The sequence below is a fragment of the Gouania willdenowi genome, chromosome 2, assembly GCF_900634775.1.
Source record: "Gouania willdenowi chromosome 2, fGouWil2.1, whole genome shotgun sequence".
In the NCBI taxonomy this organism is placed as follows: domain Eukaryota; kingdom Metazoa; phylum Chordata; class Actinopteri; order Blenniiformes; family Gobiesocidae; genus Gouania; species Gouania willdenowi.
The window spans coordinates 3,808,968-3,830,204 of NC_041045.1; the positions used below are offsets into that span (position 1 = coordinate 3,808,968).

Below are 21,237 nucleotides of genomic sequence, written 5' to 3' on the forward strand. Positions count from 1 at the left end.
ACACGCACACACACACACACACACAAGCAGGAGAGAGAGGCGGAGCTAAACATGTCCGCTAACTTGTTGGTTGTGAAATTTTGTTTCACGAACCACAAATAATACATTTGTAAAAACCTAACAAAGAGGAAACACTCTGTGGTGTGTAGGTGACCAGACATGTTATTTCTTGGCAGAAATGCTTTTAAACACTTGCTGTACATTCAGCTGACATAAAAATATTGTTTTCAAATATGTAGAATATTTGTGAATTTTTCAATAGCAGTAGTAGTTTTTATATTTCAGTTAATTTTTTGAAGGCCACCTTTTTTGTCCGTCAAATGTATTTAAAAGAAACTAAAACTAAAGAGAGAAAGTTATTTAACTGTCATAATTGTATTTATTTATATATATTTTTTAATTAAAACAAAATGTTTATGGTCTTGACTTGGTCTTGGTGCATTCTGGTCTCCGGCAAGTCTTGGTCTGGGATAGTGTGGTCTTGAACACAACACTAAGAACTAATGATTTATTGGGGGAAAAATAGCACATGAATGACAAAAATTAATCAGATTTAAAATATGTCGATGGTTTTTAGAGCGCTACATGGCCAAGCACCTACTACTTTGTGACTTTTTAAATCTAGAAAAGTAAAATATGAATACACTTTTACTTACTTGATGTCAGTATTCAATCCAATACGTTAAATATTGAAGTCTTACTGATTTTTATGAGTTTAGATTTATTCTTAATTACACATAATTGACTGACATATTTTTTCTTCTGTTCTGCAGTGCATTTACGGTCGTCCTGGAGGAGCTTTGTTCACCAAACATGCGTATGCGGCCGTCCTGCACCACCAGCAGAACCCTGAGTTCTATGACGAGGTATCTCTGCTCCGGTTTCAAACTGACACTGTGGTTATGATGCATGCGTTATAACTTATTTTTTTTAATAACAGTGATGATACTTTTGCGTGACAGAATACATTTAGAGTATATCCTCAGTGGAAAAGCCTCTCCTTTGTTTTTTTCTGCACAAAGTGGTCCATATATTTCATAATCCAACCTGGGAATCAGCTTTTTTTCCTTTCTCGCTTTCTTTCACAGATCAAGGTGGAGCTGCCGACTCAGCTGCATGAGAAGCATCACCTTCTTTTCACCTTCTATCACGTCAGCTGCGACAGCAGCAGCAAGAAGAAAGACGTGGTGGAGTCTCCAGGTAAAGGGCGTCTCGGTAAACAGTCAAAATGTGCCGTTAGAGTTAAAAGCAGCAGCTTTTTGGTGACGCGTACCTGTTTGGACTCCTTCATCCTCAGTGGGATCGGCATGGCTGCCCCTGCTCAGGGATGGCAGAGTCATCATGAATGAACAACTGCTGCCTGTGGCTGCAAGCCTGCCTGCTGGGTACCTGACTTCACACGATGGTGCTAACAAGGTAACATAATATTAATATTAATATTAAAAGTCTTTTAAGTGTGTTATGGATAAGAAAAAAACTGTCAAACTGTTTTAAAAAGCCAATTCTATTAATGTACAAAAAGGACCGATCAATAGTAACCCATTGCTGAGAATCAAATCTTGTTGTTACCTTTTTTCTGTAACAACCCACGTTAAATGCACTATAGAGAATCACAAATTACTTTATATAAAAATTCTGCTTTATTTGTCCCACTTTTGAAAGATTTTCTCATTATACTAGCATTAAATAAACAAATAAAACATAAAGGAAACAGTTATTTAAAAACAGTAGGAAAGCAATATCAGTTTACGTAGTTCTGTGGCGTTTGTCTTTTCAAATATTTTAACCTTTTTATTTATCTATTTATTTATTTCTAATTGGCCTATAATCACCAAAATACACGACCATAAAATTTGCATGAAATGCAAAATATACATTTTTATTTTATATTTGCATTCATATTTGCACTTGTATTTAATCCTGAATATTCAGATATTTCATCATTATTTAATATTTAAGCCTTAATATAATCGCTGTCTTGGTTTCTGTTTAATTTTTACTTTTTAAACATGTACGTATCATTTATTAGTGTTTTTTAATGTACCTTTTAATTTTTACATTGTTATAATTGTACTGGGATTATTAAAGTCTTTCTGATTGTGACTCTGAAACATTTTAAATTTGCTGTAAAATCTGTGACGTTGTTCTCTTCAACTTGTTGATTTTATTAACAATAATTGTGTTTAGTGGGATTCTTAATGTGCACAATGGTGTGTGTTGTTTGCAGCACTCTGGCCAGGAGATCAAATGGGTGGACGGGGGGAAACTCCTGTTCAAAGTCTCCACACATTTGGTTTCTACCGTCTACACTCAGGTACTTCCTCTCACCTGCAGGCGAAAACGGCACGTCGTTCATCTGCTCTTTCACCATGAAGACGTGTACGGATGACATTTTCTGGCATGTGTTTACACTAGGATCAGCACTTGCACAACTTCTTCCACCACTGTCAGAGCACGGAGATGTCAGAACAAGCTTCGGATGGAGAGCTGGTTAAATACCTTAAGGTTTGTTTTTGATCCAACACACCCTTCGCTTCATGCCTCATCCTGCATGAGAAGACACTTGGCGAGTTGGTGCACACCAAAGCTACTTTTATCACAGCGGGGGCCACAAAAATGTTATTGTCGTAACCAGAGGCCACGTTATTAACATTCATGTTGGCACAATAACTCTAAAAACACAAAACCATTACAAAAACACATGAAATTAGACAAAATTTGACAAAATGACAACAAAAATATACCAAATGACAGGAAAAACAAACAAAACCCTTGTTAATCCCTGAATATGCATTATTATTATTAAGGCTTGCTATTAGTAATAAAGTCTTATTAATGCTTACTCCAACTAATAAAGTCTTATTAATGCTTACTACAAGTTATAAAGCCTTATTAATGCTTACTAGTCGTAATGAAGCCTTATTAATGCTCATAACTAGTAATAAAGCCTTATTAATCCTTACTAGTTGTAATAAATCCTTATTAACGCTCATACTGTAACTAGTAATAAAACCTTATTAATCCTTACTACTAGTAATAAATCCTTATTAATGCTTATTACTAGCAATATAACCCTATTAATGCTTTTAATACAGGAATCAACAAGGATTCGTTTTTTTTTCTCGTCATTTTGTGTGTTTTTGTGATGTTTTGTGTCTTATTAGTTATTAGGTTAATTCTTTTGGGGTTTTTTTTTGAATGATTTTGTTGGTTATGAGTTGTTTATTTTGTATATATTTGTAGTTGTCCTAACTTTTTTGGAGTAATTTTGTTGTATTTATTTTAGTTTTGTGTGTTTTTGGACTCATTTTGTGTGTTTACTTGCCCCTGTCTGGTCTACACATTATTTTCCTGTTGCTCTCCGTCAGAGTCTCCATGCTATGGAAGGTCACGTGATGGTCAACTTTCTGCCCACCATCCTTAACCAGCTGTTCTGCGTCCTGACCAGAGCTACATACGAGGACGTGGCGGTCAATGTGACCAGGCGAGCCAAACACTAGTCACACACTTATTAATATTTACATTAGATACCAGACGCAGCAACGTTTTCTGTTTCCTCTCCAGGGTGATGGTTCATGTTGTGGCACAGTGTCACGAAGAAGGACTAGAGCATTACCTCAGATCCTATGTCAAGGTGTGTGGGTTGTTGTTTTTTTTTTTCTGAAATATTTCAACTCACATTTACTGATGTACCTTTTTTTTTCTAATCTTTGTTTTCAGTTTGTCTTGAAGCCTGAGATTTACTCCACCACCAGCGTCAAAACTGTTCACGAGGAGCTGGCTAAAGCCATGACGGCCATTCTCAAGCCATCCACGGATTTCCTGACTAGCAACAAGCTGCTGAAGGTGGGGATCATGTTTAGGCAAACCATTTCCTCACGTGGTTAAATAAGTGCTTTGATTATGGGGTGTCAAATGTAAAAACTCATAGCCGACATATTTAGCTCACTTTCCTCACATGTAGCTCATTTTTCTTTTATTTTAGGCAGACATTCATTTTAAAACAACATGTATGTAAAACATAAATCTAAGTGTTAAATTGGTCACTAAATGTTTAGAAATTATACAAAGTTGGCTGGTCAGCGCCTGTCAATCACGAGGTCCCACCCACGCACCACACTCTCCAAGGGCGTAGCAGTCAATTGTGTGGGTGGGGCCTCGTGATTGACAGGCGCAGATTTAGATTTAACGTTTTCATTTAGATTTATTTTTCATGTGTGCACATTTTTACCAATGATATAGAACATGCTGTTTTACATTTAACCTTTAGATTTACATTTATACTTAACATTTACATTTAAACTTGTGATTTCATTCTAAACAGAACAATGTGACATGCTCTAACAATCATTTGATGAATTTTATATACTGATACTCTCTCTTTTTCTATGCGTGTGTGTTGCAGCATTCGTGGTACTTCTTTGAAGCTCTGGTGAAATCCATGGCTCATTATCTCCAAGAGAGCGGGAAGGTGAAGGTAGGCTGAGGCTCCTCCCTTTGTTTGCTCTTCCTCCTCCTCCTCCTCATCCTCCTCGTCTCGTCCAGCTCTCCAGGAACCAGCGTTTTTCTGCCACCTTCTATCACGCCGTAGAGACTTTGGTCAACATGCTGATGCCTCACATCACGCAGAAGTACAAGGACAACCTTGATGCAGCTCGCAACGCCAACCACAGCTTGGCTCTGTTCATCAAGGTGGGCGATCAGTCTTTAATGTCCACACAAGCTTTGATTAAATCCTGGGAATTAGTTTTTCAAAAGGTTTGATCTGAATAAAATTGATCAGGATTTGGTAATCTTTTTTTTTTTCATTCCGCTATTCATGATCTAACTTTTGAGCCGGTTTTTGAAAGCAACATCGGATTGGATTCTGAAATATCCAAACTAAAGGTTTGATTCGGATCAAAACCAAGATTGGATTATGTAATCTGTTTTTTCTTTTGAAAAACCTATTTTCAAGATTTGAACCAATCCGTTTTTCCAGAAGCCCAGCTGATTACTTTTGAAAAAACAGGCCCTATGGATAGAAATGTACAATTCCGTTCAGATTGTATGGTTTTTAATCTTTCTACAGTCCAATTATTTGTTTTTCTTACATTTTAGAGCCTTTTTCAGTTTTTTTTTAAAATGACAAGTTCATGTTTTTTTTTTCCATAGCGCTGCTTCACCTTCATGGACAGAGGTTTTGTGTTCAAGCAGATCAACAACTACATGAACTGCTTCGTTCCTGGGGACCCCAAGGTGAGCACTTCCTGCTGCTGCTGCAGCCACCTCACTGCAGGAAGTTATACGTCCATGTTTGGGCGTAGCTAACAGGAAGTTCCTCTTGTGTTCCTCGCAGACTTTGTACGAGTTTAAGTTTGAGTTTCTAAAAGTGGTTTGCCACCATGAGCACTACGTCCCACTAAACCTGCCCATGCCCTTTGGCAAAGGCCGAGTGCAGAGGTTCCAAGGTATGACGGACACGCAGATGGCAGCCAATGTAACGTCATCGTTTAACGCTGAACTCCCTTTACTTACATTTGCTGCAGACCTCCAGCTCGACTACTCTCTGAACGATGACTTCTGTCGAAACCACTTCATGGTGGGCCTCATGCTGAGGGAGGTGGGCGGGGCTCTGCAGGAGTACAAGGAGATCCGTCAGATCGCCATCCAGGTGTTAAAAGGGCTGATGATCAAACACACGTTTGATGATCGCTACTCGGGCAAAGTAAGACACGTCTTCAACGTTAGTCTGAACTAATCCCTCCAAAAAGGAAGTGTTGTGGATTTCCCTTTATCTGAATGTTGATGTGAAGAGGTTGAAGAATTCTCCGCTGACATCTTCATGATATAAATATAACATTTATTATTACATGATGAAAAAGTCAGATGCAGGCACCATGGCTTAAATCTAAAACAAATGGTGCATAAGACATGTGTTCTAGAGACGTAAGGATACGACTACGGCCATTATTAATATAGCACACTGGGCTTCATTCTTTGAAAATATCATCATACACTTACTCAAAAATGAAGGCCTCTCGGGTCTGCTGAGGACATACATGTGTTGAAACTGTTAACTTTAGTTAAAAATAGTATAAACCTTTTAATATCAAAATGTTTAACACATCAATACACTACAAAAGCTTCTTAACTGTTAAATCCTTCTGATTGTATACATTTCTGTGTGTTTCCAGAGTCACCAGGCCAGGCTGGCCACGCTCTACCTCCCTTTGTTTGGTCTGCTCCAGGAGAACGTTTCCAGGCTGGATGTCAAGGACACATCTCCTCTCAGCAACCACAATGTAAGCCTGACATCTAGTGGTAAGAAACTGAACAGCGCATCAAACTTGGGCCTACAAATCCACAAACTGCTGACAAATGTTCAGAAACAGAGAAGAGACTTTTGGCACAAATTGATCCCAATACGAATCGTCTTATTCCAGAGCACACGGGACGACTCTTTGGTGCCAAACTCCATGATGACGCCTCAGAAGCCTGGCAGCTGCATAGAGAATGCTCTGCACAAAGATGTGTTTGGGGTTATCTCGGGCACAGGTGTGTGACATCTCTCCCCACTTCAATAGATCGCCTGCATCTTTAGTTTACTCGTCCCTCATCATCTTCATGTGTGTCTGCAGCCTCACCTCACAGCTCCACCCCCAACATCAGCTCCGTCCCCCACGCAGACTCCAGAGGCTCCCTCATCTCCACAGACTCTGCAAACAGCCTTCTAGATAAAAGCAGCGACAAGACCAACTCCCTGGACAAAGTAAAGCGCTTTTCTTAACGTGAAACAACGCGTTTTTAATGGTTTTTTGTGTCAATGTTGTACACAAACCTGACACATGAGAAAAGACACAATATTTAACATCTGATCACTCCTACAAGCAATAAAGAGAATTCAGTAAACAACAAATATAGTGAATACATATTTCTGTAAAGCATTGGTTCTTAAACTTTATTTTTCGTGTTTCCCACTTTAGGGAAACACGAAAGGGGAACTTTTAAACCCAATAACACATTTTCAAATTGATTGAACTAACAGTGAACAACTTACATATGTCATAATAAATCAAAAAACTAAATGAATCACCTTCATAAACAAACAGCTGTATGAGTGCAACAGTCAAAAATACAGGAAATAACAAAACATCTAATCAGTGCCAAAAAGCTTCAGAAATAAAAAAAAAAAAAAAAAAGGTAATTCTTTTTATAATTCATTAAAAGTTTGATTCCGTTCCATGTGAAGTACATGCCGACGTAAATCATTATTTTTTTAGAATCAGAATTTTTTTTATTGCCAATTACAATTTTTAACAATACAAGGAATGTGACTTGGTGGATGGTGCAAAAAAACAAAAAACAAAAAAAAAAAGAAGCAGTTGGAGGATAATAATAAAAATAATAATTAAAAAAATAATAATATAGAGAATGATTATGAATATTGACATATACAGTGGTGTGAAAAAGTGTTTTTTTCCTGATTTCTTACTTTTTTTGCACGTTTTCCACACTTAAATGTTTCAGATCATCAAACTAATATAAACATTAGTCAAAGATAACACAAGTAAACACAAATGCAGTTTTTAAATGAAGGGTTTTTATTAATGAGGAAGAAAGAAAGAAATCCAAAGCTACATGGCCCTGTGTGAAAAAGTGTTTGCCCCCTAAACCTAATTACTGGTCGGACCACCCTAAGTAGCAACTACTGCAATCAAGCATTTGCGATAACTTACAATGAGTCTTTTACAACACTGTGGAGGAATTTTGGCCGACTCATTTTTGCAGAATTGTTGTAATTCAGCCACATTGGAGGGTTTTTGAGCATGAACCGCCTTTTTAAGGGTCAGGACTTTGACAGGCCACTCCAAAGTCTTCTTTTTGTTTTTCACACCACTCTAGACATGTTGTGCATTGTTATATTTTTGCATTTCATCAAGTAAAAGTGATATTTGTTATTGAGTACTCAAATAGTTTTTTTTTCAATAGCCATTGCTAATCAGAATTATATTCATAAAACTCAATTTATTTGTTTTTTCGAATTGTAGAAGCATTTTTTTGTGAGAGGGACTTGGGAAAACTTGCACAAACAACACAGGGAGAACAAGCAAACTCCACCCATGAAGCCGTCTGATGAAAAATAATCCCAAATCAAAGAAAAATGTTTATAAATTAACAAGAATAGACTGAAAAATCAACTTTGAGGAAGACCGAAGTGAGAACATATAATAATAAAAGAAGGCACCAGGGTTCACCTTTTCTTCTGATCTCCTGTGACTTCTTGTTACTTGCACTCGTGGGCAATCAGAGCTTCTCCTGCTATGTGCCGTCCCACCTAAAGGAGAGATTCTTCAGGAGACACTCCGTCAACTCCCCCCCCATCCCCTTCCACCCTGAAGGGCCTCCTGCAGTGCTCAGAGCCCCCAAGAGGTTCACGGTGGACTTCTCCGTGCTCAGTGTGCCTCTGGTTGACTTCCTGCAGGACACTCCCCAGGAGGCCAACACACCTCTACAAGTACCGTGTTTGAACCTGTGTGCAAATCGCCAGTCTGCTCTTTCTACGTCTTTATTTTCCCCGCGTGTCCCACTTTTTGGGGTTTGCGTGCCTTCTTTTTTGTCGTGAGAACAGTCGAGAAACATAAACGTGGAGCTTGTTTTTTTAACAACTGTATGCTTTTGCCTCTCTGCCTTCTCTCAGTGTGCGTCGGCTCTGGGCAGCACGGTGCTGCGATGTGACAAACTGGACCGGGACGAGATCAAAAACCTTCTTATGTGCTTTCTGCACATCCTCAAAAGCATGTCAGAAGGTAGGACAACACACTTTATTTTCCCCCACGCATTTAAATATATATATACATATATATATTTTACAGAAGATGTTTTCCTGTTTTCACAGAAGCCCTTTTTGCCTACTGGAACAAAGCAGCTTCCTCTGAGCTCATGGACTTTTTTACATTAATCGAGTAAGTAGAGAATAAAATAAAGTGGGACAAAAAACGACATAATTACACATAAACAAATGCTAAATGAAATGAATAAATTATTTAATATGTGCTTGAATAAATACATTATTGAAAAATAAATATTCCTGTATAATACATATAATAATTTAATACTTATGTCTTTGCTGCCATATTTTTACATTTATTTCATCAATTATGCATTATGTGTTTTATATGTATTTTTTGTGTTTAGATATATATTTACGATATTCTATATCTATACATGTATAATTGTATTTCCACATTTATTTTTATTTTTGTACTATTCATTCATGTATTTATTTAATTTTTTCTGCATTTCCACATTTATTTATTTATTTACGTATTTTAGTGTCATATGTTAATTAAGTGGGCGGTCCTAAATAAATATGGTAACAAAGCCATGTATTTATATATTTATTTATTCGTTTGTATTTATTTTTGCAATTATTTATTTATTCGAGTATTATTTATTCATTTGTAATCCGCCATAGAAGGTAGCTAATTGTGTGTCTATGAAATAAAAATATCTGAGAAAATAAGCTAAAGAAGATGGTCAGAAATGAAGTTTTGGGCTACTTTGAACAAAAATTATAATAACAATGGCAAAACTACAATGAAAAACTGAATAAATGAGCTTTTATTCTGTGTTCTGCAGGCTCTGCCTCCATCAGTTTCGCTACATGGGCAAGAGATTCATTGCCAGGTATGGTCTTTGCTCGAGCCACTATTACACCACAAGTACAATTCTATAATTAAAGCCTGTATTTGGACTCTTGCAAAGCTTAACCCTCCCTGTCTCTTTTAACCCTTTTGCGCTTGCTTTGTTTTCTCATATGTAACGCCGCTGCCAAGTTATTTAGTGACTAATGTTGCAGCCCCAGGCTCTCCCCCCTACTGCATGGTAAGAAAGCGCTGAATTTGATTTGTCTTTATGCTTGAAATGCTGACATAAATACCATCATCGTCATGTGTGTCCATTTGAAATAATGCACGTCACGGCACGGTGGCAGCATCGCGTCAGCTGTGCCGTTTTCCAGCATTTCCATTTTTTCCTCCATCCTCCACGGTTGATGTTTTTCCATCTTGACAATGTTTCTTCTGTCCCCACCAGGAACCAGGAGGGAGTGATGGGACCTGTCGCTGCAGATAGAAAGTCCCTCACTCTCCCCGTTTCTCGAAACAGGGCGGGGATTCTGCACGCACGCCTGCAGCAGCTGGGAACTCTGGAGAACGCCCACACGTTCAACAACAGTAAGACCATCAACCTGTAATGAGAATTCTTACTAAGGAAAGATGATTTGTGTTATATATATATATATATGTGTGTGTGTGTGTGTGTGTTGCAGTGTACTCCCATACAGAGGCAGATGTAAGCAGTCAGTGCTTGCTGGAAGCCAATGTGTCCACAGAGGTGTGCCTCACCGTGCTGGACACCCTCAGTATCTTCATCATGGGCTTCAAGGTGATGTACAAAGTCCTGCTATATCCTACTCAAGTAAAAGTACTGTTACTTGATTGAAATTGTACTCAATTGCAAGTAAGTCATACCTAAAATGCTCAAGTACAAGTAAAAAGTAGCTATCAACTGCTAGTCTTTGTCAGAGGTGTCTGCCAATCGCTTTGATGTTTTTTTTTTAAACTTCAAAGGCAGTTGACAGTCGAAACATGTCAACAGATCAAGTGGATTTCCGAAGTAACAGTTGTTTGATAAAACCTTAGCATATCATCCAAAAAGAATACAAAAATAATTTTGCTGGAATTATAAAAAGTAACTCAATTAAATAGTACTCAAAGTAAAAATGACTAGTTTCTTTCACCCCCCACGTTTATTTTTGGGTAATGAATCTTGCCACGGTTTTCTTGCATATAGTGAACATCTCATGTATAAACTTATAAAGGAAGAGACCAAATCTTGCAAAATTGGAATTTACTTAATTTCCCACAAAGGCATCTGTATAAAATGTACAATTATTTATTTATTTTTTTAAATAAAATAATCCAAATTAATTCAATTCAAAATCGAAATATTTCTCAGGCTGAAATAACCTCCATTCAGTGCTGCTTTGATGCGGTGCGCTACGTTACATCTGGTGGGTCGGCTATGGTCATTTCATTTCTTGTAGTTTCACAATGTCCATTGATCATTTTAAAACAAAATAATAACCCAGCAACGGTTGTGTGCATAAATGTAACAAATTACTTCTTTTAAAATGCACTGAAGTACAAGTAAATATACTGATTTAGAAATATAAGTACCCATATGCTGAAGAGTAACAAGCACTGTGTTTTCAGATGCAGTTGAACTCAGATCTGGGTCACAATCCTCTGATGAAGAAGGTTTTCCAGGTGCATTTAAGCTTCTTGCAGATCCCACAGTCTGAAACCGCCCTCAAACAGGTTTTCACCTCACTCAGGACCTTCATCTATAAGGTGAGAGCACCTGCTTATGTCATCTCTGGGGAGGGAATTAGTATTTTGGCTGCTCTGATGATTAATTTTAGGGCTATTTTAGAATAATAGACATACAGTCTAGATAAGCATGACTCACCAAGCTTCAACTACAGTACATCAAGTGACAAAAGTTAGAAAAAAAGTCCAAAATATCCAAAATACTGATTAAAGTTGGTCAGACATTTTTTTCAGGATATAAGATCTCCTGACATGCCAACTGGCAGTATTCCTCAGAGGCATCTTGTAGTAGCTATAGAGGAAGACTGACAGTTGGCAGTCAAAACATGACAGAAGATCTAATTTCCTGAAGAAAAACTGTCTGAATAAATGAAGTTAACATATTTTTTCAAAAAAGGAGACAAAATGAACTTGCTGGACTAACTAATGATGTCCTCCAGTTCCCGTGCACCTTCTTCGATGGCCGGGCCGACATGTGTGCGTCTCTCTGCTACGAAATCCTGAAATGCTGCAACTCCAAGCTGAGCTCCATCCGCAGTGACGCCGCCCATCTGCTCTACTTCCTCATGAAGAGCAACTTCGACTACACGGGCCGCAAGTCCTTTGTTCGCACTCATCTGCAGGTGTGCTCTCTCACATGCCCACGTGGATGTTGCGTCTAGTTTTGTTTTTGGGCGAGCAGATTCATTCCCGCTCTCTATCTTGCAGGTGGTCATCGCTGTCAGTCAGCTGATTGCTGATGTCATCGGAATCGGGGGAACCCGTTTCCAGCAGTCTCTGTCTATCATTAACAACTGTGCTAACAGTGACAAGAGCATCAAGGTGAGGCGTGCACAGGAAGTCACCTGATCACCAATGATCATTCATACATGCATGCAGAAATGAGTAAACTAAAAACATGGTTTGGTTTGATGAAATTATCATTAAATTTAAACAAAACCAAACTTATGCTGTCTGGAAAATGCAAAATAAGTAAAAGTAATGATAAATCATTTTGAAATAGAAAGAGTTTATGAAAATAAATGGTAACCCTTGAAGATTTATACTTAAATGCTGACATTACGCTAACCCCTATCCTGACCTAGCCCCACTTGATCCATCCACCTAACCCAAAGCATTGCCAACATGGCTCAAAAGGTGTCCTAATTTAGAGAAAGGTGTCATAATGTAGTGAACGAGACTTAATGACAGCCTTCATAACACCTTATTCATGCTAATGACAGCGTAATATCAGCCTTATGTATAAAACTTCAAGTGAAGTCTTACCAAATACGTACACAAAATCTGCTGGAAACCCCATTGTAAACATGTGAGAGCAAAAGTAGCACGGAGCATTGGAGCAATGGTGAAAGCAAGGCACGTTTTGAATGAGAGAGCACTGTATATTCTGTATAGTTCACTTGAGTTACCATACTTAAATTAGTGCAAGTATGGGGCAATACCTACAAAACCACCATTCAATCACTAAACAAAAAAAAGTCATTCATATAGTAAACAATGTAGGATATTATAAACACACCAATATACTGTTTTTAAAATTACACACCTTAAAGTTTGGGGATCAGGTACAAAATTGAAGACGTGCCAGATAATGTATAAAGCAAAAAATAAACTGCTATCTATAAACATATAAAACTGTTTTACTTTAGAGGGAAAATAAACTTGAAGCAACAGTATCCTCGGAATAAATCAAATGCGTATTATATTGAATTTTTTTTATTTTATAGAGATTTCTGTTGAGATTTGTTGATTCGTTTTCATCTATTTTTTTCATTTGTTCGAAATAATGAATAAAATAAATACGTTCATCATGGGTAAATTAATGAATGAATGCATGAATGTGATTTTTCCAGTTTATAATTGTTATGTAACTCCAGTGAAAAAAACATTCCAGATTCATGCACATTTGCCTTAAATTCTCTGCAGCACACAGCGTTTCCCTCGGACGTGAAGGACCTGACCAAGCGCATAAGGACGGTGCTGATGGCCACGGAGCAGATGAAGGAACACGAGAATGATCCGGAGATGCTGGTGGACCTGCAGTACAGTTTGGCCAAATCCTACACCAGCACCCCAGAGCTGCGCAAAACCTGGCTGGACAGCATGGCCCGCATTCACAACAAGAACGGGGATCTCTCTGAGGTACTGGGTATTAAACTCCCTGTTTCCTTTAGGTCTTGCATAACAATTTTTTATTGTCTCCTCCCTCATAGGCAGCAATGTGTTACGTGCACGTAGCTGCACTGGTGGCTGAGTATCTGTGGAGAAAAGGTGAGATAAGAACGTGAGCCTCTGAAACATATGCTTCTTTTACAGTGTGCAACTAAATTAAAAGTCTGCACCAACATTTTTATTATCGGCTTTGATAGTGGCCATAAAATGAGTCAGTGTGGAGAGATTATCCTGGGCCCAAGATTATTAAAGGTCATAAAATACGACTGATTCACTCATCACGTTTAGAGTGTTTAAAGATACACGTTTTTATGGTATACAATAACATTCTACAGGTTCAAACCTGGATTTGATGCAGTAAGTAATAAAAATCTAATTGATTTCATGTGAATCTAACTTAATCACTGGTCCAAGGTTCATCTGACTGAATGGTTTACTAAATACATTTTTAATAACCAGCAAATTGTCAAAGATCCCAGTAATAAACTGTTCTAAGAAAATAGTTTACAACTTTGGGCACAATTTTCACAAACTTCAGCACAATTTTATCAAAGGATATGATATAATTTATAAATTAGGGATGTAACGATTATTCGCAAGGCAGTTAAAAATCGATTCATAGGTATCACGGTTCTTATCGATGCTCTGAAAATTTAATCGTAGTACTTTTTTTAATCAGCAGAGGGCGCTATATATCCTTCTCATCTAAAAGTGTAGACGGCGGGCGGAATCTGCTACTACTTTCTTTCTGGCCGCCTTCTACTCTTAAACATGTTTATAAATGATTCTATACCCCTTTAGCACCGAAAGAATATCTGTAATATTACGTGAATATCTGTGAAAGTCACATTTTTTATTAGCTCTGTCTGCTAGCATAGTGCAGACTGTTAAGGCACAAAATACATTTTCAGTTGCACTTTTAAAAAGATAAGGAACTACTATGCAGTTTTGCATTATTTACTATAGAACCAGAATTTAAATTAATAGGCTTCTTCTTCATTTGTATTATTCCTTTATTTATTTCATTCAAGATTAATTTTTAGTTAAATTGCATTGTTTTGAATAGTTTATCAAGGGATTCTTTAGACAATTAAATATAAAAGGAAAATAGTACAGAATGTTCTAATAAAGGAATATTTTTCTACATTCCCATTTTGTAAAATAAATCGTGAGAGAATCGTATCCTGAACCCAGTATCGTGAATCGTATCGTATCTGGAGTTGAGTGAATCGTTACATCTCTATTATAAATAGAAAATGTCACAGTGTCAAGGATAGAGGGCAGTTTTTTGACACTTTTATTCACTTGAGCTTTGTACGTATGTATTTGTGTTGAACTAGAAAACTGTTTGTTACTGTTAGAAATGAGTGTAGCTCTTATTCTGCTGTGCTGACATACATTCTTTAGAACAAAAGCACAGCGTCATAGCAATTTTATCCTTTTTTTATTACCGAAAAATGCCTACAACCTTATCAGAATTTTGTGGTTCCAAACTTTTCTGTTCTTCACCACTAACTGTCCAAATGAACCCTTTGCTGCATTGCGATTGTGTCCCTTTTGCCATTTCTAGGAATGTTCCGCCAGGGCTGCTCATCTTTCCGCGTCATCACCCCGAACATTGACGAGGAGTCGGCCATGATGGAGGATGTAGGGATGCAGGACGTTCACTTCAACGAGGTCAGACTTTGTCTTGTCACCTTTGCGCAGACTTTAAATTCCGACTTTTAACCGGGCTGGAAAATCACTGAGCTGCCAGTGAAAAATGATGCTCATAAGGGACGTCCATTAGGAACTACACAGCTGGTTCTGAGGCTTGTTGACACAGATGTGAAATTGAAAGTGCATTTTTATGAGCGGGTCAACACGATCCAAGGGACGGAGCAGCACTCTCCCTTCCATTTATTTTGAAACCTTTCCTTTTTATGAGCCAGCCTCCCCTATATATAAAAAAGTAGATTACAGGTCTATTTCCTTCCAGCTTTGTGCTCTCTGCAGGAACACCATGCTCACTTCAAGATGAAAAAGAACAGTTGTGATTGTTTGATAATTATGGGTGTGTTCAGGAGGTGCTGATGGAGCTGTTGGAGGAGTGTGGGGATGGCCTGTGGAAGGCAGAGCGATACGAGCTCATTGCAGACGTGTACAGGCTCGTTATTCCCATCTACGAACAGCGCAGGGACTTTGAGGTACTTGTCTTGCACTGACGGGAAAACGTTACGAAGTTGGAAAAAGTCACTATATCAAAGCAAAAATCCTCTTCAACTACAAATATTTATTCGTGCCTGAAAATGAAACCCCTGAATAATGTTTTGGATAAATCAAAAACACATGAAAATCACTAAAAATATGTGTTATACAGTGCAAATGACTGTGTAAGGGCACAAATAATAGCAAGAGGAAGAAATAAGCCACAAATGAACAATATATGCCTTTTACTAGTTGCAAAGATTTAATTTCATTATCGGGGAATACCTGATCAGCTGTCATATTTGGTCTTATTAGATGTTTAAGAATATAATAAAGGGGTAAAGGAAAAAGATAGAGAATATACTGTATGAAAGAGAATATTAATATATATATTTCAGGATATATATTTTTTTATTTCTAATGACATCAATTGAAATTAGGTATTGTGTGTATGGTAGATAAGATATTGATTAATAAATGACTAATAAATGAGTATCTGTGCTTGTAATTTGTGTTTTTGCAATAAAGTTGAATTAAAACAGTTTTTTTTTCAGAATAAAAAAGGAGGATTTTGATAGAAAATGGATTAGATTTACAAAGACACCAACATGTAAAGGATGGTGTCACCCCCTTTTTTTTGTATAATGAAGAAAACTGATGTAAACTGAAACCTTTAACCTTTAAACCCCTTTGTACTATAAGACCTGATGCCATGCATTTTTTCAATTTCTTGCCTTCTAACTGTGTTAATGTTAAAAATGTGTTGTTTTTACATTGTTGAATAAATGAGTCTGTGTAATTTGTGTAACAGAAACTGACCCACCTATATGACACCCTCCATCGTGCTTACACTAAAGTGATGGAAGTGATGCACAGCGGTAAGAGGCTGCTGGGAACCTACTTCAGGGTGGCCTTCTTTGGACAGGTAACCACCAAAAACACAATAATTAGCACCTTTTGTTACGCATGTGCACTAACTGGGTCCAAACCAATTCTCCTTTTTTCTCAACCTGCTTCCAGGCTGCGGTAAGTGTGTTTTAGTGTCGATCCCTGTAGCTAAAGCTCACATTGTGTCCTCCTTTGTGTGTTTCTATTTCGGTCCCTGAACTATGAATTTTGATTTTCCCGATAAAATGATCTAAAACTCTCACAGATCATTCGTCACTGTGTGCAGTACTGTGTGCAGAGGTGTGTAGTGTACCCCAATATTTAACTCAAGAATAGTGGAAAAGGTGGTGAAATGGGGTTTTAAAAACCACAGAAATTGGGTTAAAAGTTAGAAATTAGAGTGCTCAAGAACAGACTGAAAAAGTGGTGAAAAAGATTCAAAGTGTCAATATTGGAAGCTTTAGTAGGAAGACGGTAGTTTAAACTGTCAAATAATTGTGAATGTGATTAAATTGGCAAAAATAAGCATGAAATATGGTGAAAAGAGGTTAAAAGTGATGGGAAAACGGTGGGAAAAGTGGTGGAAAGGGTTTATAAGTGCCCAAAATGTCTTGAAAGTGGAGAAAATGTGCAGAAAAGGCATTGAAATTTGATGGATAGACAGCAAAAAAGGGAGTAATGTAGCAATAATACATTGAAAGGAGCAAAAATATTGCAAGAAAAAGTAATGAAAATATATATAAGTTTGGTGTAGTTGCAGAAAAAGGGTAAAAATAAACAAAAATGGGCTCAAATTGTTGAGAACCCCTGGCAGTGTCGACTGCATGGCTCTATCTGCACACTGTAGATTTTTCTACGGCAGTATCCAGCATGTCACTTGATATTTTAGCTTTGAATACGGTTCTTAGAGTGAGTTTATCCTTTATGGCACGCATTGACACTTGACTTTTCTCTGCTTCTGCTGCAGGGTTTCTTTGAGGATGAGGATGGAAAGGAATATATCTACAAGGAGCCAAAGTTCACACCACTGTCTGAAATCTCCCAGAGGCTCCTGAAGCTCTACTCCGATAAATTTGGCCAGGAGAACGTCAAGATTATTCAGGACTCGGGCAAGGTGCGAAACACGAGCGTTCCACTGCAAAGCTTGTTTTTGTAGCTCGATGTGAAACGGTTATTAGTCTGTGTCTTATTTCTTCCCTCCAAGGTCAACCCAAAGGACCTTGACTCCAAATACGCCTACATCCAGGTGACCCACGTCACGCCCTATCTCGACGACAAGGAGCTGGAGGACCGGAAAACCGACTTTGAAAAGTGCCACAACATCCGGCGCTTTGTATTTGAGACGCCGTTCACCGTGTCGGGGAAGAAGCAGGGCGGGGTGGAGGAGCAGTGTAAACGACGGACCGTTCTCACCAGTAGGTCATCAGTTGACACACAAGGAGGGCAATTAACATGTGGCAATCTCAACGGCAATAACAGGAAGCAACAACGTCAGAGTTTCTTGTCATGCGCTATTAAAACCTCTTTTATCAGCTACAGCTTGGTGAGGTTCACTGTATCTCAAGGTTCCTGTGTTATCATGTGTTGTTAATAATCACACCACTCAGTGATAGATGGACACCTGTGACTGTAAACAGCTGCAGTGCAGCCTTGGTTATTTGGATTCTTTCTATTCCCCTCTCTTTTTCCTTTAGCCACCCACTGTTTCCCGTACGTAAAGAAGCGAATAGCCGTCATGTACCAACACCAGACTGATCTGAGCCCCATAGAGGTGGCCATAGACGAGATGAGCGCCAAGGTGGCCGAGGTGCGCCTGCTGTGCTCCGCCTCCGAGGTGGACATGATCCGGCTGCAGCTCAAGTTGCAGGGCAGCATCAGTGTCCAGGTACGAGAAACCAATCAGCCAATCAGACGGCTGCAAATCATCAAAGTTCGCATACTGTAATCTTTGACCTGGAATAAACTGTCCCCTAGGTGAACGTCGGCCCTTTGGCGTACGCCAGAGCTTTCCTGGATGACAGCAGTGCCAAGAAATATCCAGACAACAAAGTCAAACAGCTCAAAGAGGTCTTTAGGTACTGATGAGCATCAAGACCACCATGAAATACAATGAAACATCATCATATAAACAGTGGACAGACATTTACAAAAATTAATACACTTTAGAGAAAAGGTTCCCAACCTTTTTCGGGGTCTTGACCCCATTTTAATATCACATTTCTTTTTCTAGAATTAGCTTATGATCATGATTTTTTTTTTTTTTATAATTTATATTTTTATTTAATTTTTAAAATAAAGTAGGCTCATGTGCAAGCGTCGTTATGAGGGTATATTTCATTAACACAGACAAAGGAAGAAATAAAAAATAAAATAAAAAGTATAAAGTACAGTTATTTAATATTTATTGTGATCAAAAAATGAATACCTAAGTTTTTATTTATTTATTTTCTATACCAATTACTTAACATTTCAGGCTTGGGAGCCGTTCGGCAAAGATATGTACTTCATTATTGGCTGTAAACTTATTGTTAAAAAAATGGTGGGAGTGTTTTATTTAATAAATCATGTACGAATTAAACAATTTGAAGTTGGTTGATTTGATAAATGTTAAGTAAGCGTGTGCTAAGTTTGCAAACCAGGGCTAATGAATAATAGCTATCTTACTGCACAAAGCCTTCACCAATGATTGTGTTGTAACTCTGAGAGAAAGAGTGATTCTCAGTATGGCTTTTTTTCCATTCAGGCAGTTTGTGGACGCCTGCGGTCAGGGCCTGGGGGTGAACGAGCGGCTGATTAAGGAGGACCAGCAGGAGTACCACGATGAGATGAAGGCCAACTACCGGGACCTGACGAGGGAGCTGTCCAACATCATGCACGAGCAGGTAGAATAAAGATGATTGAGTCAGTGTGGTGAAAAGGTGAAGATTCCAGGGGTCATTTTAGTTCAGGGGCCAAATACGGACCATCACAAGTGGGCCACAGGTTTGAGGAAAATGAACAATTTCAATATTTATAAGCCCAAATTAGTGACAGATACTTAAATGTTCTATGATTTATTTATTTATGTATTTTTTAACCAATTTTTATTTAATTTGGGGAGTTTAGAGTTCTTTCAACAACAAGTTACAACTGAATTATTTGGTAATTTTCACAATGATTTATGTTTTCTCCTGCGGGCCAAATGGGATGCTCTGAATGGCCGGATTTGGCCCCCGGGCCTTGAGTTTGACACGTGTGGTTAATGTTGTGCAACCGTGGCTGTTTTCTGCTGATCATGCATATACTGATACCTCCTCTTATCTGCTGCTCTGTTTATGCTGACCTGAACAGATCGGATGGTAATTGTTTTGTTTTTTTTTGTTTTTTTTATTATTATTTATTATTTCTTCAAAGGACAATCAATATCATTTTTCCTAACTTTCCTGATTTTTGCCACTACCTCAGATCAACCCAGTGGAAGACGGCGCTCGGAGCCCTCTGTCTGACTCCATGGGAATATTCAACGTCATCAGTGGCAACCCTATTGGCTTGTAGGGTTTTCTTTCTCCTGTTTATGGGACAGCACGTATTCAGCAGCACATACTGTGACTGACACGGCGTTATCTTGTGCGCCCCACCCAAAGGATGCCGTCCATAGGTTAGAGGAGACGCCACAGGCAGCAACACAGCAACGTGTTGTAAGAAACGGAACACGCAGTATTTTTTTCAGCTGAGCGTGTGCAATATTTTCTCTAAAGGCTATATCTGCAGTAACTACTGCACAGAGAAAAACCCTCTCGCCAAAGAAGACTATCGAAAAAGGAGGACTGCAATGAAAAACAAGGGTGCAACACTTTATAATTGGGGTCCCTTGTTTCTTTGGTTTCTCATGTAAATGCTATTTGATATCTGTGAATTCTTATTAGATTAACTTTTTACTCGATCACTGTTCCTGTAAATATGTTAAAGACGTATAAATAAATCCAATATGCGATATATATACAAAAAAACTTCTCCCCGTGCTTCTGTTTGTGAGACAGGCAGGAAGAGTAAAGGTCATCTTTTACTGTGTGCAGGTGCTGCTTCTCACTGTTTCCACTCATGCATTTATATGCATTTGCCTTGCAATGCAAAGTAAAATGGAAAATACTTTAAAAAAACACACACACACAAACAGCACTTTTCTCAAATATTATATATCACTACCTTTGTACGTGCACAACTTTGATTAACACAGACATGAAATGCATCAAGCAGAAGAACTAAAATAAATTCTTATTTATTTTTGTCTATCCACTCATTTATTTGTTTTTCTTGTCATTCTTTCATCTACTCATTTGCTTAGTTGTGTTTATTTATTCTCTCATTTTATTATTGTTTTTTTTATTTACCTCACTTGCTTATTTATATTTTTATTGGTTTAATTTTTCCTGAAATGTAAACGTTTAATAGTGTAACATTTATGTTTATTCTTCTCTCTCTTTTTGTTACACACGCTACCGCTAACAGCAGCTGTTTTAGGCCCTCCTTCACTTTGTTGTAATAGTTTATTTTAATATTTTATTCTCAAGTATCGAGTAGATTTGCTCCAAACCTGAACACGTTAATGATCATCCGCACACATAAAATGTCTGGA

The 21,237-nt window shown here is 38.0% G+C and overlaps 1 protein-coding gene across 1 annotated transcript in view; it reads left to right on the forward strand.

Moving 5' to 3' along the window:
• Positions 1 to 20,870, forward strand: part of LOC114476483 (dedicator of cytokinesis protein 9-like) — a 48,586-nt gene extending 27,716 nt beyond the window's left edge. The window contains 36 exon segments of the mRNA XM_028468052.1: positions 774 to 866; positions 1,089 to 1,200; positions 1,298 to 1,416; positions 2,228 to 2,314; positions 2,416 to 2,505; positions 3,369 to 3,484; positions 3,565 to 3,634; positions 3,721 to 3,846; positions 4,406 to 4,477; positions 4,546 to 4,692; positions 5,155 to 5,238; positions 5,339 to 5,450; positions 5,529 to 5,707; positions 6,177 to 6,284; positions 6,426 to 6,537; positions 6,621 to 6,751; positions 8,681 to 8,789; positions 8,879 to 8,945; positions 9,622 to 9,669; positions 10,150 to 10,217; positions 10,313 to 10,428; positions 11,259 to 11,396; positions 11,816 to 11,998; positions 12,084 to 12,197; positions 13,302 to 13,517; positions 13,589 to 13,646; positions 15,118 to 15,224; positions 15,611 to 15,733; positions 16,546 to 16,659; positions 16,755 to 16,760; positions 17,590 to 17,736; positions 17,827 to 18,037; positions 18,317 to 18,507; positions 18,597 to 18,697; positions 19,366 to 19,504; positions 20,067 to 20,870. Coding sequence (XP_028323853.1) covers positions 774 to 866; positions 1,089 to 1,200; positions 1,298 to 1,416; positions 2,228 to 2,314; positions 2,416 to 2,505; positions 3,369 to 3,484; positions 3,565 to 3,634; positions 3,721 to 3,846; positions 4,406 to 4,477; positions 4,546 to 4,692; positions 5,155 to 5,238; positions 5,339 to 5,450; positions 5,529 to 5,707; positions 6,177 to 6,284; positions 6,426 to 6,537; positions 6,621 to 6,751; positions 8,681 to 8,789; positions 8,879 to 8,945; positions 9,622 to 9,669; positions 10,150 to 10,217; positions 10,313 to 10,428; positions 11,259 to 11,396; positions 11,816 to 11,998; positions 12,084 to 12,197; positions 13,302 to 13,517; positions 13,589 to 13,646; positions 15,118 to 15,224; positions 15,611 to 15,733; positions 16,546 to 16,659; positions 16,755 to 16,760; positions 17,590 to 17,736; positions 17,827 to 18,037; positions 18,317 to 18,507; positions 18,597 to 18,697; positions 19,366 to 19,504; positions 20,067 to 20,156 — 4,104 coding nt within the window. The 3' untranslated portion in view covers positions 20,157 to 20,870.
• The last annotated feature ends 367 nt before the right edge of the window (positions 20,871 to 21,237 follow it).